Here is a 17730-nt window from a genome sequence, read left to right on the forward strand (position 1 = left end):
TTTTTCTCTTCCCACAGCCGATGTCATCTTCTACCTGTGTTGGAGGGAGTCTGCTTGCGCTGGTGTTTAAAACAAAGGTCACAGCCCAGCAAAAGAGCACTTTGGGAAGAGGCAATACAGAAAGTAGGATTAAACTGCAGAGCTGCTTCCAACCAGAATATGCAATATTGAGCTAGATGGACCAAGGTTTGATCCAATACAAGGCAGCTTCTTAGAGTCCTGTACTGGCATACAACCCTGCCTGGATAAAATTCTTAACATAATGCATATTCATGTATTAAAATCTGTTGTTCATAACTTAGAAGCTCTTATATCTACACATAACTGGACTACTCAAGTATCATGTGTTTGACTACTTTATGCATTTCCAAATATGCATTTGTTCCCTTGACTACTGGCCAGGTACAATGATGAATAGATTTTAACAGCAGCTAACCTGGTTGCAAAAGGTGTTATTTTTTGCAAGTCTGCTTACTTTTCTACTATGTTGTGTATTTTTTATTTAAAGTTCTGTTTTTTGAGTAAAAAACATAATTCTGCAAACAAAGATAACTGAATAGCAATACTTCCTGTGTCATAGTGTGAAAAAACTACATTGCAAAACAGCAACAAATTCATTTTCTAAACATGAATATAACATTTTACTAATCTTCTCAGACTATTATCCTTAACTGACCCTTAATTGAATTTTTGCCTTATTGCATTTTGCCTGTACATTCGGAACATATGAAAACCTTTAGGAACAATGACTTTGTAGAAACAGTTAAGATTCCTTGCAAGTGATATATGTACCAGTGCCTATACCAGCTAGCTAAAAGATTACCTTTGCTCAGGATATTCATCCAAATATAAAGGACTAAGTAGAAAATACTAAATAAATACAGCTGCATTACTACAGTTAGTTTTGTGATGGGGAGCCACTCTTAGGAAACATTATGCAAAGTGTCCCTTCCTCACCCCTGAGTGTACCACAGTCCTTCTGCCCAGCCAATTATGTGGCATGGATACAATATTTCTATGATGTATCTAGTAACGGAAGCTATTGATGCCAGCGACCTATGTTAGTCTGTTTTTATAAAGACTGACTCACCCTAAAGTGATTAACTGAACACAAAATTCAAACACAAATAGTAGATAATAACCAAGATCGCTGCTAGCTTAGCTCAGAAGGCTAGCCTTGTTAAAGAGGACACACTTTTGCTTCCCAGTTGTCATTTCTATAGACAAGAATAGCATTCTAAATACATGTGAATTGTTCTCATCTTATGTAAATGAGAAACCAGGTCACTCTGTTTAAGGTGGTAATGATTCTATATGACAACAAATGACTTCCAGACTCTCAACAATGAAACTTCAAAAAATATAAAAACAATAAAAAGGAATTCCAAACATATTCTGCCAGCTATTTCAAAATCCTCAGGTCCCTAGTTGGTTGAGACCAGTTTGGCTCAGCTATTCTGAAGGCCCAGTAAGCCCATGTACCTCAACAGAAGTACACCCACCCACCCCCGCTCCCAAAACAAAACATGGTAATCTACAAATCAATTCATCCAAATCAACTCTGTATTTTAGGCAAATATTTCACATTAGATAAATTATGTATTGATACCTTCCACCATTACTGGGTTTTTACAGTTAACTACCACTCAGCACCCACCATTTTTATTTATTTCATTTCTACGCTGCCTAAGAGTCGAAGCTCTCTAGGTGGTTCACAACAATTCAAAGAAGAAAGTATGGTATAAAATATGTGAATGTTTAAAATCACAGTATAAAATAGAAGTAAAAGCCATTGGTTAATGTTGCATAACACCATTTGTTTCAGCTGCATCATCCAGTTTTTGATGACACACATGAGGTCAGTAGGCTCAAACAGTCAAGTTCGTTGATGGTTGAAGTTTCATTTCATCACAGAAACACAGAAATAGAGCAAGTCAGAGGGGGTCTCCCAGGTCATCTAGTCTGACCCCTGGCTCCAGCCAGCTCTGTTCATGACATGCATACCATGTGCATGTCCAACCTATCCTTGAAGGCCAATAGGAGTGGAAGCATCCTGTGGAAGCCCATTCCATACCCTAGGTATCCAAACTGTCAGGATGTAGTTCCTGGCATCCAAATCAAACCTTGGTTCCCTGATCTTTGCTCCACAACCTTGAGCTGTAACAATGCCCCAGTATCCTGAGCCTGTCCAAACACACAGACACACACACACACACACACAGTGGAAAGAAATCATAATTCACATTAAGAAGGATTTTACATATGATTTCCTAAGGGTATCCATATGCTTTATGTAGATAGTAATTTCTTGTATATATACTTTTAACTTGTATATTATGTTGATTGCATTCACGATACCTTGTTTATGAGATGCTCAGTAACCACTTCTCGTAGTCCAGTGTATAGTTTCTCTCCATGTTTATGTAATACCATAGTATATGCATTTCTATACAATTCTTCAAAGCTGAGACCACTGTTATTCTTACGCTGAATTTCTTGGATCGCATTTTTTAGAAGATCCCAAATGCTGTTTACATATTTTTCATCCATGGTCATCTGTAGAGGCAGAGGGAGGAAGAAAAACTAATTCAGACATCACTGGTTTGAGGAAACTTGCATAATTATTTCTTGCATAACCATTGTATCAATTATCAGAAGTTCTAAACTGACAGGTGAAGACTTCATGATATTAATTACATGACAAATTATCAAGCTATTTGTAGTAAGGTTCTTCATACTGCAGCGTCTTAATATACTAGGCATTCTTCTTTACAGTATAAAATTGATTCATATGCATGTTACCACTTAGTGACTGTAGTTTCAAGTAGTTATTTGCAGGTGTAAATGAGCTGTCACAGGTACATCAGAGATGCAAACGCAGACTAACACACAGGCATAAATGAGCTCAGTTTTACTAGATTTAATCCCATACTTTAGTTTCTTTGTTGTAATTCCAAAGCATTGATATATTATTCAAATTTTATCTCCTCCACACTATCATGCATAGCAATACCAGTGTAAGTCTTGTGGTATTATCAGGTGCTTAGCTAATTCTTACTGCTGTACCAAGCCAATGTACAACAAAAGGCGTTGATCTGAATCATGAGTGAATCATTTGTTTATAGCATACTGAAATATGCCTCTGGTCATAGAAATGCCTCAAACACTCCTATTAACATGCTCCTGAAAACTCTTACAATTTCAGGCTATCAACAACCCTGTTCATTAGGGGGGCAACCTTAGCTGAAAGGCAGAATATAACTAAACAAAAAAAGCAAATGAAACAAGTGAGGAAAGAAAAAATCTTAACTTGCACTATGCAAAATTAGCAGTCAACCAAGTCTGCAAAAGACAAAATATGTCCTAGCTTGAGTTGGATAACTTATCCCATACTGATAACTTTAAAAAGTGAAATCAACAGGGGAAATGTTTAACTATTAATTCTATCCCTGCAATCCATTTAAAAATAACCTCAAGATTGTGTTGGCAATCCACAATTGTCCCTCTTAATAGTGCTACATAAGTACATTATTGATCAACATAGCCAACACAGCCACCATATCTAGAAAGACTTTTGAAAAAACTAATTCTTCTTTGCTGATTTGAAGCATATTTCTAGCTAATTTCATAGCAAGTTGTAACTTGGTTATGTAGATTAAGAGACCATTTACTCATAATATGACTTTTCAACAACATATTGAAATGGCCCCATACAAAAAACCTACATGTTACATTAATTTCCAGTAGGAACTGTTTGCACATCCCTGATAATTATGCAGTATTACTGCTATCTTCAGAAAGATTCTGATAGTTAAGTACTGCAACAGCAAAGAGGTTAGCAGTTTTTCAAATACATGTACCAGACCAGCTCTAAGTATACATTTTCAAACAACCTTAGCAAGATATAGGCCATCATATCATATCTATGATAAGAGATTGTCTGTGTAGGCAAAAGGCTTAACTTCTTACATTATGGACATTGTGATTAAACCAGGAAATCCAATTGATCAGAATTTTCTGTTTCATCTGAACCAAAAACTATGGTTGCCATCTAAACAATGGTCTGAAGTTAATAACCATAATTTTTCAATAGGACAAAATGGCAAAGTATAGTTAAGAGACTTCTGCACTGTATTCAAGTATGTCATAAAGGAGCAAAAGCCTATATCCACAGGCAAATGACTAAGATATAATCAAACCTGGCCATACAATTATTTATTTATATTAATTTTTTATCTCTAAAACTTCTCCATTTAAAGGACATTTATCCCCCAATATAAAATTACACAGACAAAATCATATTCATGTATTTAAATACGTGTAGAAAAATCTCCAAAGCAATGTATCATACAAATTTCCAAATGCTAGTGGAATAAAAAAATATTCCTCTGATTTCCTAAAAGCATAAAGTGTAGATCTCTGTAAGGGGCAAGTTGGCTATGATGGCAGAGATGAGGTCTTGTTCTATACCCTAACTATGGAGGATATGAAATCCAGTATGTTCTCAGTGGGCCAGAAGACAATCCTCAGGACACGGATGAGCAAGAGAGTAGATCTGCAGATGTCGGGAACCAACTCCCAGCAGCTCTGCCTGCATGGACAGTTAACATAGCATAGGTGACTTCTCTAAAGTTTAGCTTTGAACATAATATGGTACATATAATTTACATTCTTCTTTATTAAAGCAATGAATTGCAACAAATTATTACCTCTGAAAAGTTTTCTCTACAAAGCTGATCTATGAATCCTTTAAAAGGATTTTCTAATATTTTAAATAGTTTTATTAAAAGTGCCTTCATTAAACATGCATTCATCACCTATATACAAGCTCAAAGTTCTAATATGGTTACCAAGAGGCACAAGAATAGTCTGTGATGTCATTAGAATGTTGGGGCACCCCTTAAAGAAATTCAAAGTTAAACATGGTTGCTTTGTCACAGTCACATGGATTTGTTAAAGCTCCAGCGTTTCAAAATAATATGACAACGTTTTAAGTATTAGATGTGAAATATCCTGGTATGCAAACTCAACTACAAAGCACATCAAACAGCCTTGCAAAAGTAACTACTGCTCATTCAAGTTCTAGGAGCATTCAACAAGAGCTTGTACATTGCTTTCTTTGTATAAAGTCAGTATCCATTTATAATAGCTTGGTAATGTTTTTATCCTCAATTGTGTTATTAAGATGCATTTATTGGGTGTTTTACATTGTAAGACATCCAGATATGAACCGTAACGGACAGGATAGAAATACCCTAATAAATAAATAAATAAATTTTGCCACCAACTGATGTCAAGTCAAACTAATAAGAATCGTCACTGGAATGGGAAGCAGAAGCAAAGACAAGTTGTATTATGAGGTACAGAGGGATACTGAGAGAAGGAAAGGGAGAACAACCCACAGAGAGCCCAGATATTTGAGTGTGGTGGATTGTTCAGCAAATAGCTTACACAACACAATTTACTCAAAGGGCAGGCTGTCCTATCTCACAAACCTGCCCACTAAACTGCTATTATAAAATGAATGTAAGCTAATAAAGATAAAAGTATTTTAAAGGTTAGTATAACCATCATTATATTTCAAAGGCGCTATAGTAGTTGAACATTTGCTTTGCAAATATTCTGGTTCAGTTCCTCACATTTCAAGTTAAAAATTTCATGTGTCATTTTTCTAATGTTTGGCTATATATAAACCATATGATTTGCTGGCATATGTTTGCTTAGATTGATTACAAATAATATTATGACAGAAGACAATTTGATTGTATACTTTTAAACTTATTCTATGATAAACTATCAGTCTGAATCAATTAACAATATTTAATAAACACTACTGTTAATGAGGAAAGCACATAAAATGCTCTCTTCTAAAAGACATTTAGTCAGCTATCTTGATGTATGGACATTTCAACTATTGTATTTGAGTATCCAATATATTTTGATGCAAGGATAGACTACTATTTCAATTATCAAACCAGGTAATATTTTGCTTGAATTTTTAGCTAATCTTATATGTGAGGGTCTTTTCTAGCATCTAAGAAAATAAGGGATCTCAATTCTAAGAAGGCAAACCTAGGAATCTGTCCATTTGAGAAAGGACCACAGCTTAGTTGCAGAGATGTTTTACATATAAGGATTCCATATAAGGACTCCTTTACATATAAGGAGTCCCTTCTGTTCTTGGTTAAAAGTACCAGGTAGAAGAATCAAAATAGTAGAGTTGGAAGGGGCCATGAAGGCCATCAGCTCCAACCCACTGCTGTTACAGGACACCAATTTACACCATTCCAAGATGGTGTAAAAGACCTTTGACTGCGAAATAGAACTCAAGACAGCTAGCCACAATAAAAGTCAGAATTTCAAATAAAGATAATTAAAACAATCACAAATATGTTGTAAACAAATTGAAAACAAAATAAAAACAGAATGCAATCCAAAAGACATGGTCAAAGTCCTACTTGAATAAAAAAATATTTGCCCAACAGTGAAAATTTGAAATTTAATGTTCTAATACTCAAGAAACAAAATACAGACAAGTCCCTACCGCCCACTGATCAGATGGCTAAATAAAGTTTGGGGTATAAAATATATTTTGCATAAAAGGCAGAAGTGTACAACACTAATAACTAATAGACTACAAACAGGTTATGCAGTATGGGTTGTTCTACTGTGTGCCCTACAAACACAGGCTGACCATGCCTGCTTCATCCCTCTCAGTCCTCCTCTAGTATCATTTGCAGAAGACTCTCTCTTGCCTATCCCCTTCCCTTCTGATCACTAACCTTTTTTGGTTCATCATTATTTTTAGGGGGAGCCTCAAATACCACAATTTTGGTCATACTTTATTCAGCCCCTCAGAATTGCACAACTGTGAATATAATTTAATTGGTATGATTACTGTTGGTCTTACAGATGCGATCATATGGCTGTCTAATACATGTAGTCCTGCATGGTTAATCTCCTTGACTGTTAGAGACTGCACATATGTTAATATGAATATGGTTGCCATGGGCCAATTGCAGAAGTATTAATAGAAAAGCATTGGTAAATGGGACAAAGCACAAAGAAAATGCAGGGTGGGGGCAGCATCTCTGATCCTTTTAAGTATTGAACAGACAGTTCTCGCTATCTTCAACCTTTTCAAAACTTTGCTGCACTGCTAGCAACTCTATAATGGGAAAATACTAGCTTTACCATCATTTCCAGCTCCCATTTGGAGCAGTTACTGCTGTAATTTTAATAGACTGCAGAAATATACTCAAATTTGATGACTAGGAAATAATTAAGCAAAATTTACACACCTGCAGTAACTGTCTCACTACTGTACCTGCACAAACCCCTCCATTTAATTTCTACCCATTAATCTATATGTACTTCAGAAGACATGGGTTCTGACATGAAAAGGCAGGGAATTAGTCTCTCTCCTTTCTGGATGGACTGCAGACTCAAGGCAGGTTGTAGTGTCAGCTGCCCATTCATGCCATAGTGAGTGGGCACTGTGGCTTACTACTGAATGCCCACATTAATTTGACTTAGGGCAGAGAAAGTAAGACAGTAAATATCCCTGCTCATCTTTAAGGTGCATATTTTATTTATTTATTAAGACATTTATATGCTGCCCCATTCGCCAAAGCCTCGGGGCGGCTCACAATATGAAGAAAATTACAAAAGTGACAATATAAAAATAACAATATAAAATAAATAACAATATAAAAGAAGTCGCCCTGGCCAGATAAAATAAATACTGTTAACAATTAAAATGACGCTTAAATAAAAAGGTCTTTGCCTGGCGCCGAAAAACAAATAACAACGGCGCCAGGCGGACCTCTCTGGGGAGCGCATTCCATAGATTGGGTGCCACCGCTGAGAAAGCCCTCCTCCGAGTACCCACCCTCCTAATTTCTTTCACGGAGGGTTCCCGGAGAAGGGCCTCTCCCACAGATCTCAAGGGGCGGGCGGGCATATATGGATGTAAGCGCTCCTTCAGGTAACCAGGACCCAAGCCGTTTAGGGCTTTATAAGTCATCACCAACACCTTGAATTGGGCCCGGACTTCAATGGGAAGCCAGTGAAGCTGACGGAGGACTGGAGTCATGTGAACATAACGCCCCGTCCCCGTCAGCAGCCTGGCAGCTCTATTTTGAACCAACTGAAGTATCCGGATCGTCTTCAAGGGTAGCCCCACGTAAAGCGCGTTGCAGAAGTCCAGACGGGAAGTCACCAGCGCGTGTGTCACTGTCGCCAGGCAGTTGTACTCCAGGTAGGGGCGCAGCTGATGAATCAGCCAAAGCTGAAGGAAAGCGCTCCTCGCCACTGTTGTCACCTGAGCTTCCAATGAAAGCTCCAGGTCGAGGAGCACTCCCAGGCTGCGGACCTTGTCCCTAGGAGGGAGTGCAACCCCATTCAGGACTAGGTTCAATCCACCCTCTCCGAAGCCCGATCCGCCAACCAACAGGACCTCCATCTTGTCTGGATTGAACTTCAGTTTATTGGCCCTCATCCAGCCCATTACCTCGGCCAGGCATCAGTTCAGTACAGCCACTGCCTCACCTGGATTGGTGGAAAACGAGAGGCAGAGCTGGGTATCATCAGCGTACTGATGATTCTGCAGCCCACACCTCCTGATGACCTCTCCCAGTGGTTTCATGTAGATGTTAAACAGCAAAGGGGACAAAATGGACCCCCTGTGGTGCTCCATGGCATAGCTGCCATGGTGCAGAGCCATAGTCCCCCAGCACCACCTTCTGGAATCGGCCAGTGAGATAGGAGCGGAACCACTGCAAAGCAGTGCCTCCGACCCCCAATCCCGCTAGCCTATCCAGAAGGATACCATGGTCGATGGTATCGAAAGCCGCTGAGAGGTCCAGGAGAACCAACAGGGATGCACTCCCCCTGTCCTTCTCCCTGCACAGGTCATCGTACAGGGCGACCAAGGCAGATTCAGTAGTGTACCCGGGTCTGAAGCCAGACTGAAATGGGTCTAGATAATCAGTTTCATCCAAGAGTGCTTGGAGTTGTCCCACCACCACCCACTCTAACACCTTGCCCAGAAACAGGATGTTGGCCACTGGTCTATACTTAGTGGCCATCTCTGGATCCAGTGACGCTTTCTTCAGGACCGGTCGGTCTACCGCCTCCTTTAAAGGGGCAGGCACCCGACCCTCCCTCAGAGAAGCGTTAACCACTTCCAAGATCCAGGTTCCAATCCCGTGCTTGGAATTATTTATTAACCAAGACGGGCAAGGATCCAATAGGCAAGTGGTGGGACGTACTCATCCAAGCACCTTGTCCACATCAATGGGCCGCAATAACTGAAATTCATCCAATAATTCTGGACCAGACGGCAGCATTGGTGCCTCCCCAGGAACCTCTGATTCACTAGTAGTGTTCAGCTTGTGACGAATCTGAGCGATTTTCTCCCTGAACTGCATGGCAAAGTCGTCACAGCGGGCCTTTGAGGGTGGAACCCGATCTTCCTTAGGACCTGGACGAACCAGGCCTTGCACCACTCGAAAAAGCTCCGCCGGACGGCACTGTGAGGAGGCAATGGAAGCGGAAAAAAACCCTCTTTTTCGCCGCCCTCACCGCCACAGCATAGGCCCAATAGTGGGCTCTCAAGTGTGTTCGGTCAGATTCATCCCGTGATCTTCTCCACCTACGCTCTAGCCGTCTCCCAACCTGCTTCATCGCCCGCAATTCAGGAGTATACCAAGGAGAAGAACGGGCTCTGCCCGGTGAGAGAGGACGCTTAGGAGTGATCGTGTCTACAGCCCTGGTCATCTCCCCATTCCACAGTTCGACCAGAGCCTCGACAGGAGCACCCGTCTTGTCAGCCGGAAACTCCCCCAGGGCCTTCAGGAATCCATCCAGATCCATCCGGCTCCGGGGGCGGACCCACACAATCGGGTCCGCACCCTTACAGAGGGAGAGGTCGCTCTCAAGCACAAACCTCACCAGGAAGTGATCTGACCATGACAGGGGAGTCAAGCGTAAATTCCTCACCCTCAGACCACCCTCTTCCTGCCCTGTCGAGAAAACCAGGTCCAGAGTGTGTCCACGTTTATGGGTCGGGCCGTCATGGAGGCCATGAAGTCCTGAGCCGCCCTGGTCAGACCAGTCTCAGCATGGAGATTGAAGTCCCCCAGGACCAACATCCTAGGGGTCCTCAACACCAGGTCTGAGACGGTCTCCGTCAGCTCAGGCAGGGAGACTGTTGGGCAGAAGGGTGCACGGTACACCAACAGAATCCCCAATCTGTCTCGGTCACCCAACACCAAGTAGAGGCACTCCAGCCCTGGCCTCGAAGGGACCGGAAGTCCCGTGAGAGAGATGGAGGCTCGGTAGACCAAAGCGACCCCCCCTCCCCTCCGCTCCTGGCGTGAACAGTGCTGAACCAGATACCCAGGCGGGCACAGTTGAGAGAGGGCGACATCACCCCCCTCTCCCGCCCAGGTCTCCGTTATGCAAGCCAGGTCGGCCCCCTCATCCACAATCAAGTCATGGATGAGGGAAGATTTATTATTGACCGACCTGGCATTGAGCAGCAGCACCATCAGGCCTGAGGGGCGGTTGACAAGGCTACCTGGCACCCTCTGGCTGGGCGCAAAACCAGAAGGAGGGATACGTGTCAACCATCTGTCCCTCCTTCTTCTACGCGGACATGTTAAGCCCCCACCGCTGTTACGTCCATTGCCCAAGACCACGCCAATGGTGGCACCCGCATGCTCCCCAGGAAACATAAACGTCAACATGGCCAGGGACGACTCCATAAGAAACAGATTAAAATAAAATAAAATTATAAAAACAATTAAAAACTCCCCCTTCCCTAATGTTCCCAATGGCAGGTGGCCCAATTACAACAAAAGCCCCTGGCCAGCCCAGCCCCCAGCTCGGCCTCCAAATGGCGGCGACCGCCCTTTGGCCATCGCCCTTCGGCCGCCGGCCCCAGCCGCCACTGGCGCTTTAAGGCCGCCGGGCCCTCCCAAAGCCACGGGGGTATGTGAATATGTTTTTGATGTCCAAGATATACTTTATCTAAATATTCCTGTATGAAAACCCCTTGGTTTTGGGGACAAAAATCAAGAAAGGTTCATTTTTGCACTTACCTTTATACTACTTAATGAAATTGGGGGGGGGGGGGTAGCAGGAACACTGGAAATTCAACTTGCTTCTGATGCCCTAGACAGTTATATAATTTAGCATGCTTACTTTACAAAAATAATGCCCCATGTTAATTTTTTGTACCAATATACTAAGCTGAACTGAAATATTTGAAGAAAAATAATGTAATAGTTAAGGTAATCAACTTAATTAACTTAATAATTAATTTTATTACAAATATAAGTAATGATTTAAATAATACCTAGAAATATATCAAATTACTGGTAAGAATTAAGAATAGAATATACTTTCCTTAAATAGTTTATATTTAAAGGGACCACTCCAGGTACTGAAAACTAGTGACCCTAACATATTATAGAAAGTAACTGGGCCATATATGCTGACAACCACTCATCTACAACTTTGAAAATGTCACACTTGCCTAATATTTTCTTTGGAATAAATATCCATACATTGTTACTAACAAACTTACATTACTGATGTAAAGTTACCACATTATTGATTACACTATTAAAAACAAATTCTCAACAATTGTAACTGATCAATTTCACTGCTTTATATTTTCTGTAATTACCCTACCACATCTGCAATTGGAGCATGAATTTATTGAACTTAAAGAAGCACTACACAAAGGACCACTATGCACAGTATTTGACTGGTAAACTGAACAATCCTACGGTTACTGCTCTAAGGCTAACAAGAACAAAGTACAAAGAAATAATATTGCAGCATGTTAGGCTCTCATGCAAGGCCATATGCAGTTTTTTTTAAATTCTGAGCTGCTATCCTGTAACTATTACAAGGCAACAGCAGTTAAAACACTCCACAGTCATCTTGCAGCTAGCCTTTTGGCAATGAGAAGGAAAAATTCCTTGTGAGCAAATAATTTGCATAACTCAGTGTTTGTGTGACCCTGTAACACACCTATTACTTTTGATACTTATTTTCAGGGCAACATTAAAAAGAAAGATGTCTGATGGAATCAGCATATATACCTCCACAAATTAAAACCTGGTCAAGAATCTGTATTTTGCCTTCTAAAGAACACTTGTAAACCATCCAAAGAACTTCAGTTACTGGACAGTACAGAATTAAATGAATACAGATTCAGCCACTGGTAGTCTTCTCTTGTAAACAGAAATGCAACCAAACAGCTACACCAAGTATTATGTTGCACAAGTGACAGTGCTGAAGGAAGGCTGCTACTGGATACAACCTATGTTTCCCTATCTATTGCCATACCTAATCATTACTAGTAACAATACTTTATCATATATAACAATAAACTTGGTTCATCAATTGTGACCGAACTTGCATAACAAGGAAGAGGTATCAGTGAACTTGGAGAACCAACAAAATTTTCAGAAGTACAGCCAACTTAAAAAAAAGTAACAAAATTTAAATGAAGTAAAACCTTGAAGAGCCAGGGCTGAACACACTCAGTTGCACAGAATGCTGGCTGGCTGTCACAGTGAAGGAGGACTACAACAGACAAAAAGGTGAAGAGTATGGAATGGAGAATCCTGGAAGACGGCATGAGCACTCCACATTGCAATATTCTGTCACAGGTCCTCTTTCTTATTATCCATTAACGGATCATGACAAGATGTAACAATGTTCACTAGTTAGATGGACTCATGGAGGACATAAATATATAGTTCTCTGTCAACAGAGATTAGCTTTCTTTGCTCTGCATTTAGAAGTAATATATCCCCAAATATCAAACATATGGGCCAAACAGATAAAGTTTAAATTAATCATTTCTTTATGTGACCACAGGTATAAACCAGGAAAGAATCAGTTCTTACTGATTCAGTTGTAGCTTTGCTGCACAAAATCACATGATAGCATCTGTAAATCATGGCATGAATTTTTTCATTGCCCCCAACTGTCACTAGTTTATCAGCTTCAGACTACATTTTAAACTCACATTATTCTGCCATTATGCAAGTGAAATTATTTCTTTCCATATCTGCTATAGGAAATTAATTCAAACATCTAAGCATAGAATTCACAACATTCCCAGGAGATTCCTGCTCTTGATCATTCATCTAAATGAATAGCAAACTCAATCTTTGAATGTCTATGCTCACAAAGCCAAAATGAACTATCCACACAGAAGAGTTTTTAGAGAATCCCATGATTTACAGTAATATAAGAGTTCAGAAAGAACTGATGAAGTGCTATTATTATTACAGTATTTTTCAATAATTTAACTTTCTCCCTGTATTGCTTAAATCCATTGTGTCTTCTACTTTCCACAGTGGTCAATATGAACAGCTACTCCCTTTTTGTCTTAAATTTATTTTATTGAAACTAGGAATACTCTCCATGCTAAATCCTTTCAAAAGATAAACCAAACTTCAGATTTTCGCTATACAATTTGAAAAATACTTTATACCATCCTCACTGTTCTTTAATTTTGTTTTGTCAACATACTTTGGCCTTACAAATGAAACATTAATCTAGATCAGGCTTAACCCAAAAAGAGCAAACACAAAACTAACAAGTTATTCAAGTCTTCTCTATAATCCTTAAAAACAACTGTATAAAGATGCCAATGAAGTTAGTTTGAGCCATGTGTTGTAATCTCAAATGCAGACCTGCAAAGTGATCAACAACCTAGAGAACAATAATATCTCCTGTAGGCAAATCAGCATTTTGAATTTTAGATGAATTTTCAGAATTTTCTGATTAAAAGAATCCTGTGTGAAAACTTCCCACAAAAGACCTTTCAAAACAAAAGACAAAACTTAAGAATGGTTTTTTAAAATTACTCCCATAGCAGGAATCAAGAAAAATTAGCTTTGGTACAGATCTTTTCATGTGAAGCCCATTCAAGTTGCATGTCAAAAGGTTAGTAAAAGATCACTTTCACCCAAAAAAGTGCAAGTCACTTTTTGCAAATCCTATGTTTTAGGAATATATTTAGGGGCTTGCCATGCTGAATGTTCAAACTATCTATTGGTATATGGCAGGGTCCATTCATCATTATATCCTATAGCTAGGGAAAAGAAGCAGGTATTATCCACACAACTATGTCATGCTTCTTAGGTGCTCCATGAATTCTGAAACTGCAGCATAACACAACCTCCAGCCTTTCTCTTGAGTTTAGAAAGGGGGTGGGGTTAAACTCTGTGTGGTGCTGTACTTGGAGCTCTCTAAGCACTATGCAAATATGAGGAAAATCACCAACTCACTTCCCCAATGTCAAGCTCAAGGGGCAGGCTGAGGCTAAAACATGGCAAGACAGTAATATTTTTTTTTACACATTTGTCCCAGTGATGCTAAGTGTCAACATAAAGCAAAAGAGGGTATGCTGAAGGGAGCTATACCATACTTCACTATGCTGCTTCACTCCAGGTTCTTTTCCATAAACCTTTAGCCAATATCAGAAGTAATTCAGGTTGGGGAATATAAGTTCTTGAAACAGCAGAATACATGAAAATGACACAAAGCAAGAGTCTTGTGATCCACATGCCCCTTTTGGTCTTAAAAAGGCTTCTCATAATGCACCTGAACAAACAAAATATGGCTGCTTCACCATGTATACTAATACATTTTGATGTCTTGGTATTAAAAAAAATAGTTTAAGACCTTGAGAAACCTGCAAGTCTGAAAGAAAATAACTGCATTTGAAAATGAAATTATGAAAATGAAAACAGCTGAGAGTACCTTCATTACTATGAATTATTTAATATACTTTACACTCAGCATAACTTTAAGTAAAACATGGGTTTTCACCATAAAAAGGTGCAGGGAGGGAAGAGAGATGGAAGGAAGGTGAGAGGAAGGGATAAATTTACATGTACATCGGATTTATTCTGGCGGGAGAAAAAAGTATAATAAAACTCACACAAGTATTTTTATATATAATTTCCACAATATAAATGTGACAATCAGGGAGCTACTCTTTGGCTGGCTTGCCTGAAACAAATAGTTTGTAAGAAAACAAGTATATATTAGACCTGAAATCATAAGCCATAAAATGAAACCAAAACAATGGAGCAAAAGACTAGTAGTATTGCTATGTGAGTTGCCATTACAATATGTTTCAGACTGCATTTTACCTTCCCGGGAAACACTGTAGTCCTACCCTCACCTCCAATACCATACAATTGACAAACTTTTCAAATAATTTGTGACTAGGGTACAATCCTATGGCCTTTTAACATTGCCCTAGGGGTCAGAGGATAGGATGAAGTCACAGCTGCAACCTTGGAAAATCTCAATGGGATCAGACCAGAGACCTTGGGAGCTCTCCCTCCACCTGGTTCTTTTGAATCAGCTGGGCTTTGAAGATGGAAGATCCTCTTCAAAGTTGGTGTGGGGTAGCATTCCAAGGGAATGCTTTTCCTAAGAATCTCAGCAGTGCCCGAGAGTCTTTCTTGCAAGGAGAGTAAAACATTTAGCTTTCCAAAACTGAAGGATAAGGATTAGGGGCATCAAATGGAAACAGGAGAAAACTAATTCCAGCCTCTTTCACTGGATGCCTGTAATCCTCCAGAGCTACAAGAGGGTTACAAGCAGACATATTGAACAGATCCCTCTGAGTGTAACCCCATGCACACCCATAACCCCCATGCAAAGGACAAGCTTGCATGACCAATTATCAGCTGGGAAAGTCAACATGCTATAATTTTATTCAGGCATTATGCATACCAGCAGTGACCTCTTATTCTGCTTGGTCCTGTGCATCCAACCATAGGAGTTTAGACTGGCTGCTTTTGACATATTCAGTTTGATAAACTCTGTATAATTTGGAATGCAGAATTAGTTAACCTGAACACACCAAGCATGTTTGAACTCTGCAGAAGTTCCAGAAAAAAGAAACAAAAGAAAGAGATGGAAGGGGAACTGATGAAGAACTGATGTGTCATGGACATACAAAAATATCACCCAATAGTAGGGCTCCATAACATTTAATACCAGTCTACAAGATTGTGGTATTAGTCTTTATAAAGTATTTTAATATGGCACCGACAGACCCAGGCTTAAACAGTGACAAAGTACTACACTGGTGATCATAAATAAAATGTTTAGGATAACAAGAATAGGAAACGTGACCAAATACAAAACAGCCTAGTGAATTTAACCACAAAAATGTTAGACTGTAAGACCACAGTGAACATCTATTGTATTGTACCCTGAAAGGGATGTTACTCATCCCTTACACTTTCTTTCACTCAGTCATATTTTTTGATGGGTAGTTCAAACCCATGGACTAGCCAAAACATTTTAATCTCTGCATCCACAAAATCTACAGGGCCAATTACAGAATTTTCTATATTGGTTTAAGAATCAAAAGAAAGTGGGTGTCTTCCACTGTCAGTAAACATTTCAGTACATCTGCTCTAAGACAAACATTGGGTACAAGCCAATGTATGTAAGTGAATATTCCCAAACAGCATACCTATTTCCCAATTCCACATAAAACTTCTGTAGGCATTACCAGTCTTTTTCATAGTAAGTTTACACTATGCAAGTCACTAACCAGAACACTTTCAGTCTCCCATGGTTCCCTGATTTGTCCACTTCCTATAGAGAAAGGGGAACCTTGCCACTAAAGTCCTACAATATGCATAGGAGATGGAGGTGGAAGAAAGTCCAAAGAAGACTTTGTACAACATAGCCATATATACAAAGGCTTCACTATCATCTCTGCTTAGTTCAATGCATATGCAGACAAGGATGCCCTGGAATAAATATACCTGAGTTTAAGCAGTGGCTGGAGAACCTGTAGACATTTAGAATCATTTTTGGTAGAAACAAAATTGGATATCTAATACTTCCTTAAATTTTGCTAAACTTTCCAAAGCTGTACTGGTTTACTACAAAGATGACATATTCTTTCAGCATCTGCCCAGCTTTCTACCAAACAGCAGAAAGCAAATCTCAGGAGATCATCAAATTAAGGGCTTCTTTTAACATTTGACAGGCAGCAAACTAATATATTGTGCTAATGCTGTGTATGTACTTGTACGTAATTAAACCAAACAGTTAGATATTCACAAGCCCATGGAAACAAGTGTAGACTTAAACCTTAGAAGCAACTAGCTATGCATAAGGTAGGACTGTCAGTTTAGCAAGTACTAAAACATTGTTCTTAGACAAATTGTGCCATTCCAACATTGTATTGTATTTTTTCTACTAAAAAGCAGAGACATCACCCTGCCAACAAAAGTGTGAATAGTCAAGGCTATTGTTTTCCCAGTTGCAATGTATGGCTGTGAAAGCCGGACCATAAGGAAGGCTGAGCACCAAAGGATGAGGCCTTTGAATTGTGGTGCTGGAGGAGACTCCTATGAGTCCCCTGGACCGCAAGGCTATCAAACCAGTCAGTCCTAGAGGAGATCAACCCTGACTGCTCTTTAGAAGGCCAGATCCTGAAGATGAAACTCAAATACTTTGGCCACCTAATGAGAAGGAAGGACTCCCTGGAGAAGAGCCTAATGCTGGGAACAATAGATGGCAAAAGAAGAAGGGGACGGCAGAGGATAAGGTGGCTAGATGGGAGTCACTGAAGCAGCTGGTGTGAGCTTAAGTGGACTCCGGGGGATGGTGGAGGACAGGAAGGCCTGGAGGAATGTTGTCCATGGGGTCCCGATG

The 17730-nt window shown here is 39.9% G+C and overlaps 1 protein-coding gene across 2 annotated transcripts in view; it reads right to left on the reverse strand.

Moving 5' to 3' along the window:
• Nucleotides 1-17730, reverse strand: part of CUL3 (cullin 3) — a 56393-nt gene that overhangs the window by 35092 nt on the left and 3571 nt on the right. Inside the window, exons 1-2 of one of the 2 annotated variants that reach the window (XM_044432724.1) lie at nt 4710-4829; nt 2359-2556 (exon numbers count right to left, since the gene is read on the reverse strand). In XM_044432724.1, coding sequence (XP_044288659.1) covers nt 2359-2556; nt 4710-4814 — 303 coding nt within the window. In that variant the 5' untranslated portion in view covers nt 4815-4829. Of the gene's footprint in view, nt 1-2358; nt 2557-4709; nt 4830-17730 lie in introns of those variants that run through there. The other variant, XM_044432723.1, reaches the window with a different exon arrangement.

This window comes from Varanus komodoensis, unplaced genomic scaffold (genome assembly GCF_004798865.1).
Source record: "Varanus komodoensis strain SLA01 unplaced genomic scaffold, ASM479886v1 scaffold25, whole genome shotgun sequence".
In the NCBI taxonomy this organism is placed as follows: domain Eukaryota; kingdom Metazoa; phylum Chordata; class Lepidosauria; order Squamata; family Varanidae; genus Varanus; species Varanus komodoensis.